Raw genomic sequence first — 22,900 nt, 5'->3', positions numbered from 1 at the left:
TAGATGTCACTATGAAATTCATTACTGTCTATGCCTGTGTATGTCTTATAGTTATCTTTTCAGGGCACTTTAAGTAAGAGAGATTCAGTTCTTAATTACGCATCTGTTAAAATATTTGTATGTAAATCCAGCTTTTGAAGTTGATTTCTACGAATCATGAATACGGCAGAAACATAGTAAAAAAATAGGTTCAAGAGTCTGTTGTTGAACGTTAGAACTGAAGTTGCCTTTTTCTACCTCCTTGAGGCTTGATTGTTGATAACTAAACCTGTTTTTTAGTCATGCAGAATTGTAGCACAGAGTTTGGCTATAAAAATAATAACCATTCCTGAGAACCATTTTTGGCATTATTGATCATTTTGATTTACTTTATTTGCTATATTATTAATTGTCACACAATATATATTTCATTCATAACTGGTACCTAACTTGGACTGAAGTTATTTTTTTGCTGTACAAGGGCCATTGGTGATACTATAGGTGTAACATTTCCCATTTCTAATTCTGCTATTTAGGAAAAAATGATCACTGACACTGAGACAATTTACTTACATTAGCCTTATGCAAAATTTGCATATACGTTCATATTTTAATAATCAGCTACATTTAATTGTGTGGTGTTTTGTTAATGTTGTCTGCCTTTTGAGCATGACCAAGTTCATTGCGCGTCATCAAATGTGAACTGCTGTGTTTTTCTCATTCCCCTCAAAGATTGATACATTTTCGATTTGATTAAGAGTACTTAGAGGAATTGTACATGTGTTGATAAAATTAAAGATTTAGAAAACTGATTTCATTTTAAGACAGAGATTCTGTTCATGTTTACTATAAAAAAATTATTTGTACTACGAGTGAAATGTATCTACATGTTGAGAGAATTATCAACAATGACTTTTAATCTTTAATGTTGTTGTTGTTGTTTTAATCTTTAATGTTGTTAAACATTAACATGTTGTACATTATAACATGTAGGCTATGTTGTGTTCCTAATACAACACAGATATAAATGCATGTAGGTCCTGTAGCTTACTTGGTATCTAGCAAAGGTTGTGGGTTCGAACCCAGGGAACACACATAAAAGACATGATGAAAAAAAAGTGTCTGTCAAATATATAACTGTAATGTAAATTAAGTGAAATGGTACATTTACTGTTTTGCTTTATCTTCTTTAAAGAAAATACTGCATGACATATAGCCTACAGTACATTTGACAGAACCTTTTTTAAAGTGCACGGTAAATATTGCATATGTGTGTTCTCTGGTAATCAAACCCATGACCTACCAACGCAATCCTCTAACTAAGGCACATAAATCTTATCGATGATAAAAAATTCCATAAACAGACCATTAATTATGTATGTAAGTGTGTATTTGCTGTTTTTCACCGCTAAGTGGCGTCATAACCACACAATTTATCATATGTGAAACTCATGCGTTTGTTTCGTTTTCGTTTCGGGATAAATGTGGTGGTGTTTGTAATGGAATCTCGGGTAGGACTGGTGACGTGACTTACCTGCTAGGTTGTTTGGCACTTTACGGCCACGGTAGTTGTATGCTTTCAGCCAGTGAAACCGTACACACCTTATTAAATCCGGGAAACAATTTAACACTGGTGTTGCGGACAGCGAGTACTTACAAGGGCTTTGCGTCTGAATGCTCTACAAGTGCAACTGTTTGAACAATTAAGCTCGAGGTAAGTTCAAAACTTTAGAACAAACTAGATAGCAATAGGCATGTATTGTCAAAGCAGTTTTACACGTTAAGCTAACCAAATGGCATTTTCGAAAATTAACCATGGTTTTAATACAGTTAAAAACGAAAAAACATGTTTTTACTACAGTTAACAATTCAGACTTATGTACCCGCTCGATCCCTGCGCTCTGCAATCGAACAACGTCTTGTGGTGCCGTCCCACAAATGGTAAAAAATCACTCTTACGCACTTTCTCCGGGTGTGTTCTGTCTTATACTTCTTTTCTACTTTCCTACCCCTCCAAAGAAAAAAACGTTTTAGTGCACCTATGCATTGTTGTTCTTTTGTTGCACAAATTGTTGCTTCTACATGGTTAATTTTCGTAGTTTACCGAACTGTATCAGCTTAGTTTTTAAATTGAAAAGAAAAGCCTTTGTTTAGTATGGAATACCACTATTTGAATATTTTTTGTCTCTCAGTAGTCAGTCATTTTTACAGTACTATTCTGTTTTTAATAAAACAACAACAACTAATTGGCCTACAAAAAAAAGAATCAAAAGTAAATAGTTTTTCACTCCACTAGACATTTCTTATATTCCCTATATTAGAAGCAAGCTTATACCGTCAATCCAAGTGTAATTTAAAGGCAGGTGTTACAAAAATCTACCAAGAATATCTACTCCACCCACCCAGTATTTTCAAGAAAATATGTAGATTTAATTTAATTGAGATCGGTTGAACGGTTATTTTAAAAATGAACCTGCTAAATATTTTTACTACAGTTGTCTATGTTATCTGTTTTATGGTGGTTTTATTTGATCCTGACAGGGCAGAAGAGCACACAGGAAAAATAAAAACTCCACACAAAAGGTCAGCAGAAAGATTCCAACACTACTTTTCAAATTATATCAACTGTTAAATGTCTGTTTTATCTTTTTATTTACTCAATTTATTGTTGTCCTCTCACTGTTATACAAAAGTTTCCATTGCTATGTACAATGAAAATGTCCTAATCTTTTATTAATATATAAAACTCCTGGATTGGAAAAGCTTTCAGTTGGGTGATAAATTCTAAGGTTGGGTCAGTTGTCAGAACGATAAATGCCATCCTTGATGGTGTTTGCAAATATCTAAACATATTTTTAGTAATGTTCTGTACAGCACACAATATACATTGTTATATCATAAATTATTCATTTTGATGAGTAGAACTTCAGTACTTCTGTGTGGGGCACTTGATAAACACACTTGATAAACAGCCATGATCCGCCTTACAATTTTCTGCTATTTTTTTTTTTAATTTGACCATTGCTCAGCTACCGTGGCATCATGGGTTAGAATAGTGTCCATCCGGGTATTTTTTTGCCTACTATTTTTGGCATTCTGAGGTTTCTGACATATTATTCATGAGTTTCACATACTTTATAGTATGGAAGAAGGCGGTTTCAGACACAGGGCTGGTTTATACAGTTTAATGTGACTCATGTTTGTGGTTGAGAGAGAATTTTTTTAATGCTATGTCTCTAACAGCCAGAAGAAATGTGAATGAGCATGTTTGAGTAGAATGAAAGAAGCATTGTGCTGTCGGATTAGACAGTAAAATGCTTTCATAAGCCTGCCAGCTGTTATGATTAAAGCAGCAAATTCATGACAGCTTCATTTCCAAAAGCAGAAAAGCAATACCTGGTCACACAGTAGAAACGTTAAAGTACTTTTGTAACTTTTGCAGCTTAAACCATGGAAACTCAAGACTCTGATGTTATGGAGGCAGTGAAGGCATCAGGGGAGTCCACACTGGAGAAGGCAAAAGCAAAAGCTTTAGCTGAATTTGACCAGTTGTTAAATGTTTCACTTAACATTGCTGTGACAGGAAATACAGGATCTGGGAAATCCTCATTTATAAATGCACTTCGTGGTCTGAGCGATGATGATAAAGATGCAGCTCCCACTGGAGTCACAGAAACTACAATGGAGGTCACCAAGTATGAGCATTCTGGAATGCCAAATGTGAAAATCTGGGACCTGCCTGGAATAGGAAGCCCAAACTTTAAAGCAGATAAATATCTTAAAGAGGTCAAATTTGACACCTATGATTTCTTCATTATCCTTAGCTCAGAGAGGTTCCGTGAGAACGACATCATGCTGGCTAAAGAAATAAAGAAGAAGAAAAACTTTTACTTTGTTCGTTCCAAGATTGACAACGACATCTCATCAGAACAAAAGAAAAAAGGATTTGATGAGAAGGAAGTTATTTCCAAAATAAGGGAGGACTGTAAAAACAACTTAAAGGAAATGGGAAACCCCAACATTTTCTTGATATCATCTTTCGAATTGGAGAAATATGATTTTGAAAACCTTAGAAACACACTAGAAGAAGATCTACCCTCCCATAAGAGATCTGCTCTGCTACAAGCCTGGCCAGTGTGCTCTGCTAAATCTCTTGAACAGAAGATCAAGTTCTTTAAAGGGATGATCTGGGCTGCATCTCTTGCATCTGCTGGTATAGCAGTGGTCCCTGTGCCCGGTCTATCAGTAGCATGTGATGCAGCAATTGTGTTATCGTTCTTCCTAAGGTGCTACTACGCATTCGGCTTGGATGATTGTTCACTGACCAGACTTTCAGAAAAAGTGAACATTCCCCTGACAGAATATGTGGGGAAATCAAAAATTGCTTCTGCAATCCGAGAGAAAACACTGAGCAGGATTCAAGTCTCTACCACATTAGCTTGGCTGGCTAGCGCTGAATATGTAATGAGTCTTGTTCCAATTGTGGGCAGTGTTGCTGCTGCAGGATTGTCCTTTGGTACCACAATGTACATTTTGAAAGAAGGTTTAAATGAACTGGCAGAGATGGCTCGAGAAATCAGAAAAGTGGCTGGGCTGGATGTAGTATGTGATAACTCTTAAGTTGGCCCAAGTGTGCGTTTCTTTATTCATCTTTAATCATGTTTAATTTTTAGCATGTAAGCATACTAAAAGGGTTGTTTGTTAGAATGTTTGCTGACGTGTGGAGGTACAGTAAGGGGGTCTGCTAAAAGATCTTGAATACCACCTTTACTCCATAAGTGAATGTCCTGACTACCACCATGTCCTCATAATTTGACAATTACATTTTTTGTTGGTTTCATTCATTTAGTATTCGTTTAACTTGCTGAAATCTGCAGTTTTTCTTAATTACAGTATTTTAAAATGTCATTAAATTTCAAAGTATTTGTTGTCACATATAATTATATATAATCACACATTATAAAAATAAAAAAACATATTTTAATCACCTTTATTGCCTTTTTTGTGATAAATGTTTGTGCACTTTAACGTTTCATTATTTAAAATAAATACATATGTATCATGACTTGCTGTACCACGTCATTTGAACCATGTGTTAATTTGACCTTATATAAGGTGTTATCTATGTCTTTTACAGTGAAGAACAGGCATAATGGCAGATTGTTCTGCTTCCATGGATTTCTCTGGAGCATTGCAGAGACTAGGAGAACATGACCCAAGTGCAGCTGTTGCAAAAGCTAAAGAACAACTTGATTTTCTTGACAATGTGACTCTCAACATCGCAGTGACTGGGGAAACAGGTGCAGGCAAATCTGCCTTCATTAACGCTATTCGAGGTCTGGATGATGATGAAGATATGTCTGCACCGACTGGAATAACCGATACCACAAATGAAGTTACCGTGTACACCCATCCCACAAAGCCAAATGTGAAACTCTGGGACCTGCCAGGGATTGGTATGCCAAGTCTCAAGGCAGACCAATACCTCAAAAAAGTTAAATTTGAGACTTATGATTTATTTATCATCGTTTCGTCCACTAGGTTTAAGGAAAATGATGTCTTTTTGGCTAAGGAGATGAAAAAAAAGCACAAGCATTTTTATTTTGTCCGAAGCAAGATTGACAATGACATTAACTCAGCAGCACGCAGCAAAAATTTCGATGAGCAGCAGCTGCTTTATACAATCAGGGAAGACTGTCGTAGAAACTTGAAGGAAGTTGGAAACCCAGAGGTGTTCTTAATATCCTCTTATGACCTTGGGAAATATGATTTTCAAAACCTGGTAGATACCATAGAGTTAGAGCTTTCAGAACAAAAGCGATTTGCTCTTGTTCAGTCCTTGCCAGTGTGCTCTCTGGCTATGCTAAAGAAGAAGAAAATAATAATGGAGAATTTCATCATGGTTGCTGCAATTGCCTCAGGCATGGGTGGCTATCTCTCTATCCCTTTTCTGTCTTTGGCTTTTGAAAAGTCAGTACTTGTGGCGTTTTTCACGGGTTGCCACCACGCGTTTGGGTTGAATGAGAAATCAATCGAGAAGCTTTCTGAGAGGGTGAACAAGCCTGTCTCACAGCTAAAATTACCAATAAAATCCCCTTTCACGTTAGCGCTGATGGACAAAATTAGGCTTGTGCCTCCTATCGCTCCGACATGCCCAGTTACAGACGTGGAAAACCTTCTTGATATGAAACTTTTTGTGAAAAGGTTTCAAAATGCTAGTCAGGCATTTAAACATACATATACTCTCCTGAGTCAAGGTCTAGATGACATGGTTGATGATATGACGCAAATTCTCAGAGTGGCAGGTTTGGATTAACTGGTACAACTATAGGAAAACTACAGGACCAGGCCAAAACTATTAAATAAAACTGGTTGAATGGAGATCATTCCTGAAAAGATACTGAATATTGCCCAGTAGTGTGCTTCATATCTTGGGTGGTGGTTTGTGCATATCATTTTTATTGAGCACAAATAGCATTACTGTATGCTTTACTTTCTTGGCTGCACTACTCTTCTCTTCACATTAACATAGGCTACTATATTGTATTACATTTTTTATGCATTATTCTGTTATTTGTGGTATAAACTTGTGTGCATATGGTAGTTGGGTTAATGGTGTCAACAAATGTATTCTGATTGTCATTGTGACTGCTATGTTACATAGCCATGTTTGAATGTTTACAAGAAACTTAGACTTTCAGATAATTCTTATAACTTCAAGTAATATATTTTTATGAGGTACATGGTTATGTGAGAATATGAAGAATCATTAAGAAAGAAAATAAAGAAAATACATTTACACCCCTTTGCTTGTAGGAAAGAGCTTATATCCTGGAAAACAACTCAATCATTTCACACAGTATGCATGACTCAAAACATGCCCAAGCCCTTTGTTCCTTTCAAATAGCTTTATAATGTGTAAAGCAGCAGTAAGAGGAACTTTACAAAGGTACAGTATGAAACGGGCATATTCTTATCACTGACGCATGGTGTTGTGTCAGAGAATTTATTTGTATATTGTTGTCCATGACAACGTGGCACATGTGATAGTCAAGCTATAAACTTGCTGGTAAACCCCAAATTATTCTTGTTTTATGTACTGTAAAATAACGGTTAAGATATCTATATATACAGTGGCAAGAAAAAGTATGTGAACCATTGTCATTTTCCTGGTTTTCTGCTTGAATTGGTCATGAAATGTGATCTGATCTTCACCAAAGTCACAAATATCAACAAACATATTATTTAAGCTGATAAAACACAAACAGTCATTATCTTTCATGTCTTTATTGAGCACACCCATTAAACATACAAAGTGATGGTGGACTAAGTAAGTGAACCATTGCTTTAATCACCGGTTGAACCACATTTGGCAGCAATAACCTCTGAGGCAAGTGCTTCCTGTAGACCTGCAGAAAGGTCCAGGAGTAATTTGCACCATTTGTCTTTACAGAACTGCTTCAGCTCACCCATATTCTTAGAACGTCTGGTGTGAATGGCTCTCTTGAGATTATTCCACAGCATCTCTTTTGGATTGAGGTCTGGGCCACTTCAAAAGGTGGATTTTATGTCTCTGTAGTACCAGTCTGTAGTAGATTTTGCTTCAATGTTTAGGGTCATTGTCCTGCTGCATCGCCCATCTTCTTCTGAGTTTCATCTTGCAGACAGCCACCTTGAGATTATCCTGTAGGATTTACTTATAAACTTGGGAATTCATTTTCTCCTCCACAATGGCAAGCGGTCCAAATCATGATGTTTCCTCCTCCATACTTTACTGTTGGGAATGGGATGATGTTTTTATGTTGGTATGTTGTTTTTTTATAATGCCATACATAGCGCTGCTATTCTATTTCTGTTTTAACTGTCCACAAGACATTTTCCCAGTAGTGTTGTGGAGTGTCAAGGTGGTCTTTGGCAAACTTTAGGCATGCTGCAGTGTTTTGTTTGGAGAGCATTGACTTCCTATGGTGCACTTCCATGGATACCATGCCTGTTTAATGTTTAACATATGGTTGACTCATGAACTGAGATGTTAACCAGCCTTAATGAATCCTATAAGTCTTTAGCTGTTACTCTAGGGTTCTTTTCCACCTCATTAAGCATTCTGTGATGTGCCTATTGGAGTCAACTTGGCTCTGCGCTCACCTCTATGGAGAGTAGCCAGAGTACCATATCATCTCCATTTTGTCTAACTGTGGACTGATGAATATCTAAAGTCTTTGAAATTACTCTATAACCTTTTCCAGCTACATGCATATCAACAACTCTTGATCGTGGGTCTTCTGCAATTTGTTTTTGCAAGGCATGGCTCACATTAACTAATAATGCTTACGAATAGCACACTGACACTGTTTGGGTGTTTATATATGTCAATTTAGCACTAAACCACACCTTTATTATCCTTTCATTGATTGGACTCCTGGTTTGCTAACACCTGACTCCAACTGACATTTAGTGACACCAGAAGCCTACTGGTTCACTTACTTTTTCCACCATCACTTTGTATGTTTAATGGGTGTGCTCAATAAAGACATGAAAGATAATGACTGTTTGCATTTTATCAGCGTAGGCATATTGTGTTTGTTGATATTTGTGACTTTGGTGAAGATCAGATCACATTAAATGACCAATTCAAACAGAAAACCAGGAAAATGACAATGGTTCAAATACTTTTTCTTGCCACTGTATACGCACGCACACACACACACACACACACACACACACACACACACACACACACACACACACACACACACACACACACACACACACACACACACACANCACACACACACACACACACACACACACACACACACACACACACACACACACACACACACACACACACACACACACACACACACACACACACACCAGTATATTTGAAGTATAGTACTGTGTAGAATTATACTAACACCTTAAATATCAAAACTGGTCTCATTATAGATTAGAACTCATTACTTTACATTGTTTAAAATAGTGTAAATTAACTATGAGAAATGGAAATGATACTGTACAAGATTAGTGCATTATTTACCTCGGTGTCATAAATTCTGTCCTCTACCCTGTGTATCTGATAACAGTATATTGCTACATTTGACCTAAAAAGATTAATTATGAAGAAACTCTGTTCATGTTTAACTTGTTTTACCATCTTGAACTACTATTAAAGGGATACTTCACCCAAAAATAAAAAGTCTGTCATCATTTACTCACCTTCGAGTTGTTCCAAATCTGTATACATTTCTTTGTTCTGATAAGAAAGATATTTGGAAGAATACTTTTAACTATGGGAGCCCCCCATTGACTCCCATAGTAGGAAAAATTACTTCATCGTTTTTTTGTTCTGTTTAACACAAAAGAAGACATTTTGAAGAATGTAGGACAGCAAACAGTTCGCCCTGGGATGTGTCTGGAAAGTTATCCTAGTGAATACATTCATTGAACAGGTCTTTTCCAAGAGAAGAAAATTTACTTCTGACTAAGTCCCCACCTACCATTTCAACACACAATTTATATTACATCAGCTTTAAAGATGAACTTAACTGTTACATTAATTTGAACAAACAACATGAAAAGAGTGCATGGTGACCATATGGTGATGATAATAAGTGAGTTTTCACATCATGTTTAAGAACTCTGTTTAATGTCAATATCTATCAAATAAATAATACATGTAAATCAAAAGGCATCAACAAACACCCTCTAAAGATTACATGGTGACCCTTTATATAGTATTAATAAGGGAACACAACTTAAAAGAACTTTAAGAAACTTGCCACCTCATGGCTTTGCCAGCAATGAACACATTTTGGGGCTTTTTGCTTAATTTGTTGATGGGATAAAGGGTTGACAGAATCAAAACATGCATTAACATGACATTAACCCAGCGTCCCCATCAGCCGACCGACAACACACAAACCATATAAACCAACATCTCTAACATTTTTTTATATGTTTTTTTCTCTTACAGAAGCTTTCAAGTTCAATAGACTTCACTTACAAAGGGAGCCTAAACTTTTGAATAGTAGTGTACTGTATATATTGCATATGGATTATTTGCAAATCCCTTTCACATTAATGCATTATATTCCATTCCAGTTCTAAAATCAAAACGCTACTATCTTTCTCATTGGAGTAACCGATGAATAATTTTTTTTAAAATAAAAAACACATAACAAAGAACTTTAAATAGTGTGATGAGATAAGAAATTCAATCATTTTAAAGCACTTCATCATATCATACATGTACATTTACATTATTAATTTGAAAGACGCTTATCCAAATCGGCTTTAACATTTTGTCAACACGCTAACCAGTACTGGTAGTTTACCAGGCCATGCTACTAGGACATGTTTCTGTGCTGTTTCTGAGTATTTTTTCTATGTAATGTGCAAAGGCGATTGTCCTGATTGCGTCGAGTTCAATGGCCAGTGCACTCTCCAAAACCATAAAGTCCTGTCCATCTCTGTCTAGGCTGTTGATGAGAAAAATCTGCGGTTCCAGCAGTTTTGCCCTCTGAAGTTTTCTGGTATATTGTGCCCGAAGCCCATCAAGCATTTCGGTCTCAGCACAGCACAGATCTCCTTGAGCCCGTAGATGACAGTCTATTTTTGTCTGGACCAAGAGGAAATGCCTCCGTAACTCCATGACAGCTTTGGCTAGTTTTACATGCCGTGCTTCCTGCCAGTCTGATACAATGAGGATGAAGAAGTCATGATCACGCAGATTTTGTTTCATCTCATACATTGAGGTCATGAATGCTTCTATGCCAGACATGTCCCAGAACCGGACACCTTGGTATTCAGAACTCACTGCTGGGTTGCCGATGAACGCTGATGCTGCACCATACATGTCTTTCTCCATTCTAGTTAAGGCATTTACAAGAGTAGATGTTCCAGACCCTGTCTCACCCAAAACTGCAACATCCAGCTGAAAGTGATTCAGGGAGTCCAGGACAGCTTTGACTTTCACAGCTCCAAAGCCTGTCTCTTTATACATACTGTGTAAGTTTGCAACATCCTCAGCTTGTATTTTTCCAGTCTTTTGGGCATGTTGTGTAGCATACCTAATGTAATAAAAAATGTTTAATCTTTACTGAAAATTGTTTTTAACATGAATTTACATGCCGTTACAAACTTACCCTGCTGTAAACCAACGATGAAATATCTTGTCAAGGAAACTTACAAACAGTTCAGCCCTAATTTGAGGAACCTCATTCTTGAAAGTGTCCATGAGCCTCGGCATCTCATAATTCAACGGCTCGTGTGCTGACACTAGGAACACAGGGTTGTCCAGGTTCTTCTCCTTCAAGTACTTCTCACAGTCCTCTTTCATTTTATTCAATGCATTTGCTTCAGAGAAGTTACGCTTCCGTCTCTGGGACCGCATATCATTATCGATTTTTGTTCTGATAACATAAAACGGCTTCTTTTGTTGCGAAATTGTATCAACCAAAAGCATGTTGTTTTCTCTGACTCTCTCAGAAATGACTACTATAAACATGTCATATGATTCAAGGTTCATTGCCTTTACATAACTTTTTGAATTAAAGGAGGGTGTGCCCATGCCTGGAAGATCCCACAGTCTGACCTGGGGGAAATTTGGATGCTGATACATAGTTGCTTTCATTGTGGTTTCTACAACTCCGGCCTGAGCTGCCCCGACATCATCAGGACTCAGTCCTAGGAATACATTGATGAGAGAAGACTTTCCAGAACCAGACTCTCCAGTCACAGCGATATCTATGTTAAAACGGTCATACAGCTGCAAAAGATTAGTAATCTTTTGTGGAATTTGTGCAGGGCTTTCAGAGGCGAACAAGTCCTTGATTTTGCCAATGCAATCTTCTGGAATTTTTTCTGGCATGTAAAGTCTATGGAGTAATGAGTAAAAATTAATTATCTCAAAAAAGAAAGAAAAAGTCTTGTGGTTTCGTTATTTTTCCACTCATACTGATTGTTTGGATCGGACACCTCAATAATGTATATGTGATGCTAATGTCATTCTGCAGTTCTTGTTTCTGTCTTGTCTGTAGAATGTATATTGTGTTTTTGTTACATTTTTAGGACTTTGCATGTTCAGTTTAGTGAACGAGTACATGTTAAATGTGCTATTTAAAGCATGTATTAATATTGCTGTTGTCATTGTTAGTCAGTTTCATGACACTGTTGATTAGGCTATATGACGTCAACATGGCAGTGTTAAAGAGGGGGAGACGATGTTAGAACAAATAAATAAAACTGTTGAAGAAGACTTGCTTGTTTAAAGTTATCATTCCACATTATGAACATGATTTTAATTATATTTTTTAAAAAGTGTAAACCTAAGCTAAAGGTTATATAGCCTAAATAAATACACTTGTAAAGTGTCACTTGTTAATGTAAAGAAATTTACTAAAACGACTGCATGTACACTGACACATTTGAACATTTTAAAGGACTGAAACCGTCATTCGTGAGATAAATCAGAAACTTAACGCTGAGAAACACAAGTGCAGAGACGAAAGTGCAGCACTACGTACGTCGTTGAACTTAGCAATCATACTTTTACAAAATGTATCGTTTTTACGTGTCTATAATCTATCATAAGAGAAGCCAGTCGGTATCACGCCAACCGTGACTGTACAACGATATAAACATTAAATTTCGACATAACTTACCCAGGCATTGCGCTGCCTTCGGTGCCAGTTTCTATTTTCACGAAAGCGAAAGCAGTTGACAGACTGAGACCGAGGCTGAAAGGAAGGAGGGACATATATTTCATAACATAAACAATAGGTATTTTTAGCTGGTATTATCACCTTTGCATCCATGATATCGATGAATGAAATTTTAAAAATAAAAATAAACGTTTGCTCAGATTTTGCCCAGATTTCAGTCTGGACTTGCAGAAAGTCCAGAGCCAGTCTGCAGATTTGATCAGTTAGTGTGTTTCTTTCTGAAACTTTAAAAAAGTCTGCAAGTGTATGTCTAGTTTAAAAAAAGTGTATTCCAGCCATTAGTAACACATAAGATAGTGGGGTTGATTCCCAGGGAACACACATATAAAATGTATAGGCTATATCCTGAATGCACTGTAAGTTGTTTCGAATAAAAGCATCTGTCAAATGCATAAATGTAAAGGCAGTCAACTTCTAGTTACATTTGATCAAAATAGTACAATAGGCTATCATCCAGGTATGTTCTTACTTCAGTTCAATTTGATGAAATCCCTGATGATCCCCCATTAAAGTTACTATTTATTCAGTATCAGTAATTATTCAGTGAGCATAAGCAGTGCATGTTTTCACACAGAATGCTGTCACATCTCTTATCTGAAAATGTCTCTTAAACATTTAGCTATTTTATATTATAAACATAAATCTGCCAAGGATTTTGATAAACATTTTTATTACACGAAACCTTACAAAAACATAAAGCTAACACCCCAGAGACCATAATTTGTCTAAAAAGATTTAAAAGAAAATATAATTAATGTGCAGCTTTTCTTAATAAAATAGTAAACATGAGGTAGAATATAAAAGGTGTTACAGTGTAAAAAATGTAATTGAGTCAGTGTGTAAGAGCAGATTTGCCAATATGAGAAGCTCAACTGTGAACATACAGGCTATAGATTTGTTCAGAATTTGGTGATTATTGAGTCAGTTAAATATGTTTTACAGTCCAAAGTTCCTATATTACACAACTGCCGATATACGTCTATTTTACACTATAAAAGACTAAATCTGATGTCACGATGAAGAGTCACTTTCTGGTTGTGTTGGATAAACAGATGTTGAATCCTCCGCTCTGCTCTCAGCATCTTTATAATTATCCCTTATTTTCTCGTTCTTCCTCTTTTTAACACGTTCTGAAGGACCTTTCCAAGACACCCCACCTAAGAAAAATAAGGAAATTAACCGAGGAATGACGTGGCGTCTCGTTGATCTTGGACATTCAGCTGTAACCCCGTGTAATAGCAACGCTTACCACTAGATGTCAGTATAACAAAAGCAACAGTAAGGTGTATAGCGTTTCAGTGGATGTCAAAACTAAACCGTCGTTCATTAAATGGATACAGTCATAGTTCGCGTATAATTTGACAAAAGAATCGCAGTTATGATACTTACTATGTGTGCACGACGTTAAAGACGAGGTTTCTCCAGAGAAGTCCTCACTTCTGAAGGTAAGTTTCAATGGGATTTAAGCAAAAATATAAGCAATACTTTTAAGAGATTGATTTTTCATGCTTATATTAATAGTGTCTGACACTTAACAACAACTATGTGGGTCTAAAAAGGATGTGCACATCGAAAAGCATCTGATAATTGTCTGATAAGAAATGATAATTGTCATGTAATGATTGTTATGTTTACCTGTCTGCACTGGTTTGAATTGGCAGGAAACTGTGTTTGACTTTCTGGGAAAATAATAAAATAAGCTTTGAGCAGAGCTGGACAGGTAATAATGTAATAAATATACATTGCCATGGTTCCCACTATAATACGTGTTTAAACTGTAAACTATTATCCACTGAGGCCCCTGCTCAGTATTAATTATCAGTATTTATTATAGCCACACCCACCAAGCTGGACAGGGCCATGGCCTGGGCGCCTGTGTCCAAAGATTTAGAGCGTGGTTTGGGAGATGGACTGGGTGATACACAGTGTTTTGGAGGTAGAGGAGGAGGTGAAAGGCTGGCGCTGGGAACTTGGTACTCGTCCTGTGATATCTGTAAAAAATAAGAAAGAAGCACTGTATAGTCTAGGGTTTATTCATGATAGATGCCATATTTCAGTTTATACAAATAAAAGAGATCATTAGGAAACAGTACCATCAGTACAATTGCGGTGTTTTCTGCAATTGATATGAAAGTTATAATAATAATACATTTAGAAATGTGACATTAGTTCTGAAAAAAAGCCCGGGATCGTTTTTTTGGAGATAGATATTTGCAATTTGCAATGAAATTCATGCATTTTCAAATGTTGCCTAAGTGTCTAAACACGTTTAGCTAGATTAATAAACAAATTTTGAATACACATAAAACCTTTTAATCAATACAAGAGGTCTTAAAAAGTCTGCAGAATCCACCTTTTTCATGCAAGCCAGTTTTTTCATCACCAGCTCTACGTCCTCATGATCCTCCTCTTCCTCCTCCTCCTCCTCCTCCTCCTCCTCCTCTTCCTCCCTTGATCCCTCCCTTCTGTCTCTCGCTGGCAGGTAGGGCTCAATGAGGATAGACTCTGTGCCTCTGATGTCACAGCGGCAGTAGGGGCAAGTGTGTCCGTCAGACTTCTGTTAATGAGAGTGAATGTCACTAACTTTAACACGTCACAAGATACGAGGGGCTGTGCTGTATTGTGAATTTAGTCACACAGTGTATATAGTCATGTTTATGAAATACCATGAAATCATTAAATACCATGGGTTCTATAGAGAAAGTCCCTGACATGAATCGTAATGGCCGTGGGTGTGCGCAGTAATATCAATAGAAGTTCAGTGAGGTCACAGCTATGCTGTCCAATCAGCATCAAGAACCGGAAATTTGCTTATTAAATTCACATACGATAATTGCAATAGCTAACGCACAGGGCAACTACTACTTCATTTCCAAAGGGCATTAGTACATGGCACATCCTACCACAATGCTTATCTTCTGACGGTGTACCAGTAAGCATTGTTATTTGTAAGATGGTGCACTAGATTGTCTCAACATGTAGTCAAGTGTGACTTAAGTGGAAAAATAGCCACACATATCTCATACTGATCAAACTCAGGCAGGAAGCTTGGTCCAGAATGTGAGGTCATGCAGCTTTGAACTGTGGCAAATACGACTTTACAAACAACGCTGGCTCACCACTGTGTGAATGACTGGGGACAGTTCAACCACATTATGTTATTATGTACTGTACAATATTTCAAATATGTTTCAAATATGTATTTTTGACCAACAAGGCAAAGCTCAATCATGTAATATGTACTGTTTATTTTCCTGTGGGAAATCTCACCATCATACACGGTAGATCTAATGTTTTGAGCACAATAAGAATAGGCAGAAGAATATACCTGCCATCCAGTCAGGCAGGGCTGGCAAAGCAAATGTCCACAGGGCTGAATGCGTGTGTCTTTGTCTCGTTCTGTGCAGATTTTGCACAGCTGAAAGGTGCTGCCGATCTCGCAGTATAACTCGTACTGTTCCTGAAGAGAGAAGAGATAAACGGTCGATGTTGAGAAAAAGAGGTCAAATTGCATATAGGGTAAAAAAACATCTCGCATTTAAAAGAACGGTGTAAACCAGAAATAACATTTGCACAACATCCATAATCTCCATCTTTTTATTCCAAGTTTTGTTGTTGCAAAATAAACCCCAAAAGGGTAATTATCAAAAGTGAATATTTCAGAGAGACATTTTAAGAATACATGTTCTTGTTTTGTGATGATAAATTGTTACCTCTGTTACTGTGACTCGACTCTTTTGAGTTGGACTGCACAGGCTGGTAAGGTCAGGGTTCACATCACGCCCATCAGGGTATAAGTAGCTAAGAATAAGTATTTTAAAATGATGTCAACATTATAATGACACTTTTGATTTCATTGTATTTTCCTTTTAAACTACAGATTATGAACTCACCAGCCTTCCCTGAACCCTTTGATGAGTGCTTGATACAAAGGTGTGTTCTGAGGAATGGTTTGCACAATGTTGCCATCATTGGTCACGTGACCAATCGCCCACTGACCCATTTGTGTGCAACTGAGACGAAAAATGTAGCTGTGGATGCACATAAAGATAGAAATAAGAGAAACTGAACCATACAGTATACGTTTTTAAGTTCACACAAATAATACTGACAGAGATCTGTTTAGAGATGTACTGTGGCTTCCAACCGTCATGCCTAACATTTTACATTGCCCTAAACGTTCTCAAATCCCACCTGTCTGGGCTTTAAATATTTTTAACATAATGACCTCACATCTGCATGTTTTTCTTAATTCACACCAATCGTCTTTCTGGGTGTCTTACCTGCCAGGACGATGTCTGTAGTGCTCTAGTCGAGCCCTGACCTGGTCATACGTGAGAAATGCCATGTATCCAGGGTGAGTTACCGCTAGGTGATTCCAGTTCCTTAACAAAGCTGACCAGGGCTAAATGCAGTAAGCACACCAGAAATTAAGTTACTTTATATTCGGAATGATCCCAACATGGCATTGCTTTGAATATATATACAGTATAGTATATATAATTTCCCCTAAGGATACCTGAAAAAGCCTGGTGAAAATATCAAACTCAAAAACCGATATGTGATCGTTACAAGTGAGATCAATTGTGGACTTCAAAGCCATGGCCTCCATCCCCTCTTCAAAGAAGTGAACCCTTTTTAGATGCAGTTTAAAAACATTCCATTGCACTATACACCTGAGAGAGAGAGAGAATGGATAGAGTTCAATTCTTCAATGCTGGTTAGTAAACATTTCCATATTTATTTTTGACTTACTTGTGTCCAAAGGCTTTCCTCCAGAAATCTTTGGCCTCTGTCTTTGTAACTCTAAAGGTATCACCCTGAAAACGCCCCCCAGGATACATTGACCGCAGCTCAAACAACATGTGGCTGAACAGGAGTGACAGCTTAGTAAGATTTCTCCTAAAAGAAATAATGCACAAATAATGCACATACACAATAGCAATAATGTTCGATTTTTCTTTCCTCTTACTTACACACAGTTCAAGAGATCCAGTGTGCATAAAAAAATATTCATTCTAATGCTCAAAAAGGAAACAAAACAAATGGCAAAAATACTTGAAAGTAATCGATGCCTGTACTTCCAAAGCACCAAAGTAAAGCTTCTGAATTAAATTTTAATTAAATGGTAGTTTGCATTTCTATGTGAATACAATGTGGGCAACATCCTGTGCACAGCAGAGCTGTGGTGTTTTTTGCTGATTTGTGCATATTGTGCACGATTGTTTGTGGGTGTGTGAAACAAAATTATACCAACAAACAAATGCACCGTATTCCGACATGCATAAACACACATAACACAGAATTGGACAAAGCACAATGCACACAAACTACAAGCAGGAAGTAGCACTTTGATGCATCCTGTCCTGGGTCTTGTGGCGTGGTTGACAGAATTTTCCATTACTAATTGATCAAAGAAGTTGCCGTGGTAACAGCAGCATCTTCAACAGCAAGCCACAGATCGGATTTCTGTAATCTATTATACTCTTTGGGCCAGTAATGCCTAGGGATGTAACGATTCACCGTGAGCCGGTTGAAAATCGGTTATAATGAGTGACGATTCAAATCGGTTGAGGTGTGAACTGAATCGCAATACATTTTTTGAACAGCAGGGGCCGCTATTTTCACTGCAAATCTAAACGTGGACATGCTGATATTTCTTAAATGCAAAAAAATCCAAGAAAAGCTCAGACAGTATTAGTTTGTTTATATTAAAGAGACTTTTTCTATTATTAATTTGTTATAAAATTGCAGTTTAGTTTTGTTATTTGAAATAAAACATTATTTTATTATACAAAGAAACGTGAAGCATTTAAGAAATAATGCAAGGGAAGTTGTTCATTTCTAATTTGTTTCAACTCATTTTGTAAAAATAAATCGTGAGTAAATCGTGAATAAATCGCATCGTGAGATCAGAATCGTGACTCGCATCGCATCGTGAGCTGAGTGAATCGTTACATCCCTAGTAATGCCCAAAATCTGCAAACTGGCTTTATTGAACTGAAAACCTTTCAATATAAAGCATTGTGTAGGTCATAAGTAAAAATCTGGTTAAACTATAAAACACTAAAGTGATAATTTTTGAAGACATTCAGTGCTTCGACTTTGTGATTCTGGTTACTGTAACCATGTCTAAAATATTTAGCATTGCATATGTATAAACTCTCTTTAAAATATTCTTAGACAACCCGATTGAAACCTAGTAACTTGTTATAGCATTTCTCATATTATTGCATTCCTATGATGAATCGCTTTACTGTCAGTTGCTTTGGCATCTGCTAGATGCCTGTAAATACTTGTACATGTGAGATGTCTTTGAGTGGCTTGTTGGCTGCAGTTTTTCCATTCTATTATTACTTTTCTTCTACTTTTGTCACTGTCTGAAGGCTAGTAGTAGCTTTGCCACAAACCCTTCATTTTGTCTTCTACCTTTTATCTGTGCAACTGGCGGAAAGTACACTGCTTCTGTGGCTTGAAGTTTCCTTTAGTCATGTTTCTAATTTTCCACCACACAATGACACCGTCCTGTCCATTAACCTGAATTCTGAGCTAAATTTACCCACAATGGGTAACAAATTTTGTGGGTATTAAGTTTGTGTCATTATTTGTTTCCTTCTAATAAATAAACTGATCACAGTAAACATAATGATGAATTGTGTTTCATCTAGGGCAGTGTGTAAGCTGATCATAGGAGGAGTGAAGAGAGGATTATTTGTACTTAACGTTACTCTTTACTCAAACTAACAAAATGAATAGATGACTTAACATTATCTGAGTATGGGGATTTTATTATATTCATGAACTTTATATGATAGTGTTGCATGGATTGCTTCCTCTCTTTCTCTGTCAGTACGTAAATTATAAATAGGGATGCATGATAAATTATCGGCCATATCGGTATCGGACGATAAATGGTCATTTTTAATGATAATCAAATTTAGACCGATATATTATAGCCGATAAATCGTAAATAATTTCCTCTGGTTAAACTTCTTCAGCTGCACGCTGTTCACAGTTAAAATACAGTGCAGTACTATCTTTCTGTCGTGATCATTAACTTACTGCGGTTTGCAAAACATTGCTGATGTAGTATAGCTGATGAATATAATATAATATATGTAGATACAGTATTTATGAATGTGTAAATTATAGTAACAAAAGCATATTGTTTTAATCAGACTGCTGTCTGAATGCTTTCTGTCTTGAGACCAGTTAGACATGTGGCTATTAAGAAAAAAATTTCTGGGTTGCTCTGGAAGAACATCTATAATTTGTTTATTAAATAAAAAATATACCAGAAAGTTTGAAGGTTAAAGAATCTTTAACTAGTGCAAAGTAGGCTCGGTACATGATTTTCAGGGGAAAGAGAGAACTAAATAAAATAAAAACAGTTGTCTACTTTTTCTCTTTAGTTTCAGTCTTATGGAATTTTATATTAATATTTAGATAGTGTATATCGGCCAATATATCGGTTATCGGCTTCCAATGTTAAAGAATTATCGGTTACCTTTATCGGCCAAAATTTACATATCGGTGCAACCCTAATTATAAATAAATGTTTGATCTTGTAATTGGGAGAAAAAGAACTAAAACATAAAGTTTAGCTGCTGGCCTGCACTGCTTGATGGAATTTTCCTCTATTTCCATGATAATGGCACGCTATAAACACTGGTCATTAGTAGGCACATCAGACCACGGAACGTGGTCGAGCTGGACAATGAGGACTAAAGGGGCACGTCTATCTCTGGTTTGTTAAGATTTAAAATATTTTGTTCTGCTGAGGTTGTGGTGATGGTATCAGGATAAAGCGATTTTCTTCTCATGCAAACCGATGCAAATTCTCAGGACATTGCAAATTACCTTCATTATATATGTTCAAAGGGACATTTCGCCTAAAACTATAAATTCTGTCATCATTTACTCACCCTCGAGTTGTTCGAAATCTGCATAAATTTCTTTGTTCTGATGAACACAGAGAAAGATATTTGGAAGAATGCTTGTAACCAAACAGTTCTTGGCCACCATTGACTACCACAATAGGAAAAATGACAATGGTAGTCAAAAGTGCCCCAGAACTGTTTGCTTTCCTACATAATTCAAAATATCTTCTTTTGCATTCAACAGAACAAAGAAATGTGTAAAGCATTTTTCTACTTTGGTAGTCAATGGTGACCAAGAACTGTTTGGTTACAGATTTGAAACAACTCGAGGGTGAGGAAATGATGACAGAATTTTCTTTTTTGGGTGAACTGTTCCTTTAAGGACACGTACACTTTTAGTCTTTTGACAGAGTTAGGTTTTTTTTTAATGTTTTTATTTCAGCTTTACAGTCTGTTTAAAACTAGAATAAACTGTCAAGAATCATACACTCTTGCTTTGCTCTTTATTACATGAAATTGGCAAAAAAGTGTTTTGGGAAAAAGATGGCTGAATCTATTTTAGGAAGCATGTTGACCACTCCAGTGTTCTGACCTTACATTTAATGGTTCGTTTAACATTCATTGATTGTGATTGCAAATGGCCGACCTTGCAGCTGGTTTGTAGTGGACATACAATTGTATGGAATTCAGTTTAACATTAATGTATTATTAAAAGGAAAAAATTACATTTGGAGCTACTTTGGGTCTGTGGTGTAAAAAGTTCGTATTAGCGATAAAAAAACACTTAAGCAAAACAGGGTCAGGTCAAAGTGTCTGAATAATTTGGTCCCAAATGTTTATAAATTTGACTGGTAGTCCACTGTATACATATTTTTTGGCTATAATATGTCACCGCATACTTTTTTTCTATCCTCACTTATGTAAATGAACTACAGTGTCCTGTACCCACTGATAAAAAAATATCAAAATGTCTGAATAATTTTTGGTTTGACTGTCTGATTATATTTGTACATATGATTTAAATAACCTGTCATTTTATGACACAATTGTCCGGCTACATCATACATTTTACTACCCAGTTTGCTTGCAGTATTGCAGAGCGTTAAACATAATATTGGCAATGCATTTTTTCTGAAACTGTATTCCAATATGATGCGATCATACTAAAAAAGCTTCCAAACACTAACAGGAGTATTTTTTTTTATCATTTAACTTGGTTTGGTTTTAGCACTGTAATTATCTTTCAACCAATCCTGATCAATTCTAATATGTCAAGTTATGGAATCTTCTAAATACATATTGTATACAAATTTTTCGTACACAACTTTGGGTTCATTTTACCTGTAGCTCGAAGACTCTTCAAACATCTTCTCTCTTGCATTCTTAAACAGTAGCACAGCTCTTTCCGCCTTGTCCACCAAGTGTTTAATATGGATCCTCAGATATTCGCCCTCGTCCCCTCGTGGCACGGCCATCACGGTTCCCCTGTAGGGAGCCCATATTTCTGTTAGGAGGCTTGCGGTCTCCGACATAAGCTCAGGGAGGTACGGTGGGCTATTTTTAAGACCCAGCCTCGGGTCAGTGCAGAGTTTATGCAGTTTGTCCAGTCTCTTGAGAGCTTTATCCAAGAGTTTACGGTCAGCGCTGGTTGGGCACTGGGACACAGAATAAGAAGATTCAGGAATTAGGGTTTGGTCTACGGTCCCTGAATTTCTAGCCGCTGCCATCTTTGAAGCTCAGTCAGTGTGTAAACAGGCCTCAGGTATCCAGTGGGTCACACGTGGAGTGTATTCTGCTCGCCTTAATGCGCAGACATGTGCCTGAATCAACGGTCCTTTTAGATGGTATTGATGTCACTCATTTCCTTCACACATTTACAGAAGTGTTGGTCATGCTGATGTCTTCTTATACGCTTGTACACATGAATGACTAGATATCCGTTTTTATCAGAGATGCCATGAATTGATGAAAGCACTTTGAAGCTTTGACCTATATAACAGTCAGATGCAATAACAAATGATTACTTTGTTTCTCCATTATTCTTCGAAGTCAGATCTATTTTTAGGTAGAATGATTTGTGTGAAACCACTTCCATAGTAACTCATTGGCCTTTTATGGCTGGCTATATAGAGCTAAAAGAGTATGTCTTAGCATGTTCAATAATTGGAATCATTACCTGTCGAATAATCTTGTTTAGTCAATGTTAAGGTCCACAGGTCAGATCAGCTGCTTTAAATCGATGATAAACTTTTGTCCCCATTGTTACTGTGATACGTTCCACAAGTTGCAGAGAACTGCGATACATTCTTCAACATG

The 22,900-nt window shown here is 36.8% G+C and overlaps 3 protein-coding genes across 7 annotated transcripts; 1 reads left to right on the top strand and 2 right to left on the bottom strand.

The window, feature by feature from the left end:
* The first annotated feature begins 1,462 nt into the window (after positions 1-1,462).
* Positions 1,463-8,508, top strand: LOC130558569 (interferon-inducible GTPase 5-like). 4 transcript variants are annotated; one of them, XM_057341059.1, is made up of 4 exons: positions 1,463-1,693; positions 1,841-1,920; positions 2,521-2,562; positions 5,117-8,508. In XM_057341059.1, the coding sequence occupies exon 4, from the start codon at positions 5,132-5,134 to the stop codon at positions 6,293-6,295; it is 1,164 nt and encodes a 387-aa protein (XP_057197042.1). In that variant the 5' UTR covers positions 1,463-1,693; positions 1,841-1,920; positions 2,521-2,562; positions 5,117-5,131; the 3' UTR covers positions 6,296-8,508. The 4 variants fall into 4 exon arrangements, with proteins under 4 accessions (XP_057197042.1, XP_057197040.1, XP_057197041.1 ...); XM_057341057.1 differs by lacking the exon at positions 5,117-8,508 and adding an exon at positions 3,422-5,033; XM_057341058.1 differs by lacking the exon at positions 1,841-1,920.
* Positions 8,509-9,606: 1,098 nt separating this feature from the next.
* On the bottom strand, positions 9,607-12,717 carry irgq1 (immunity-related GTPase family, q1). The gene is made up of 3 exons (XM_057340169.1): positions 12,645-12,717; positions 11,127-11,858; positions 9,607-11,051 (listed from the first exon to the last, which is right to left on the bottom strand). The coding sequence occupies exons 1-3, from the start codon at positions 12,650-12,652 to the stop codon at positions 10,313-10,315; spliced, it is 1,479 nt and encodes a 492-aa protein (XP_057196152.1). The 5' UTR covers positions 12,653-12,717; the 3' UTR covers positions 9,607-10,312.
* A 638-nt stretch (positions 12,718-13,355) lies between these two features.
* cblc (Cbl proto-oncogene C, E3 ubiquitin protein ligase) lies at positions 13,356-22,874 on the bottom strand. 2 transcript variants are annotated; one of them, XM_057340027.1, is made up of 13 exons: positions 22,761-22,874; positions 21,926-22,573; positions 17,460-17,606; positions 17,224-17,380; positions 16,988-17,109; positions 16,598-16,735; positions 16,418-16,505; positions 16,033-16,164; positions 15,058-15,261; positions 14,549-14,695; positions 14,340-14,383; positions 14,094-14,143; positions 13,356-13,861 (listed from the first exon to the last, which is right to left on the bottom strand). In XM_057340027.1, exons 2-13 carry the CDS (start codon positions 22,309-22,311, stop codon positions 13,716-13,718), a joined length of 1,761 nt encoding a protein of 586 aa, XP_057196010.1. In that variant the 5' UTR covers positions 22,312-22,573; positions 22,761-22,874; the 3' UTR covers positions 13,356-13,715. The 2 variants fall into 2 exon arrangements, with proteins under 2 accessions (XP_057196010.1, XP_057196011.1); XM_057340028.1 differs by having other exon boundaries at positions 14,094-14,140.
* Between the last annotated feature and the right edge of the window lie 26 nt (positions 22,875-22,900).

This window comes from Triplophysa rosa, linkage group LG8, assembly GCF_024868665.1.
Source record: "Triplophysa rosa linkage group LG8, Trosa_1v2, whole genome shotgun sequence".
NCBI classification, from domain to species: domain Eukaryota; kingdom Metazoa; phylum Chordata; class Actinopteri; order Cypriniformes; family Nemacheilidae; genus Triplophysa; species Triplophysa rosa.
Note: the sequence above shows the minus strand (reverse complement) of the source record. Positions and strands in the feature narration are given on the sequence as shown.

What these genes read in the sequence shown, in the direction of transcription:
- cblc (XM_057340027.1), bottom strand. Translation starts at nt 22,311, where the DNA reads ATGGCAGCGGCTAGAAATTCAGGGACCGTAGACCAAACCCTAATTCCT. An exon ending in CCATGGCCCTGTCCAGCTTG is followed by an intron (nt 14,384 to 14,548) that starts GTGGGTGTGGCT and finishes TTATTTTCCCAG; the next exon opens with AAAGTCAAACACAGTTTCCT. An exon ending in ATTCAAACCAGTGCAGACAG is followed by an intron (nt 14,144 to 14,339) that starts GTAAACATAACA and finishes ACTTACCTTCAG; the next exon opens with AAGTGAGGACTTCTCTGGAG.
- LOC130558569 (XM_057341057.1), top strand. Translation starts at nt 3,430, where the DNA reads ATGGAAACTCAAGACTCTGATGTTATGGAGGCAGTGAAGGCATCAGGG.
- irgq1 (XM_057340169.1), bottom strand. An exon ending in CATCGTTGGTTTACAGCAGG is followed by an intron (nt 11,052 to 11,126) that starts GTAAGTTTGTAA and finishes TTATTACATTAG; the next exon opens with GTATGCTACACAACATGCCC.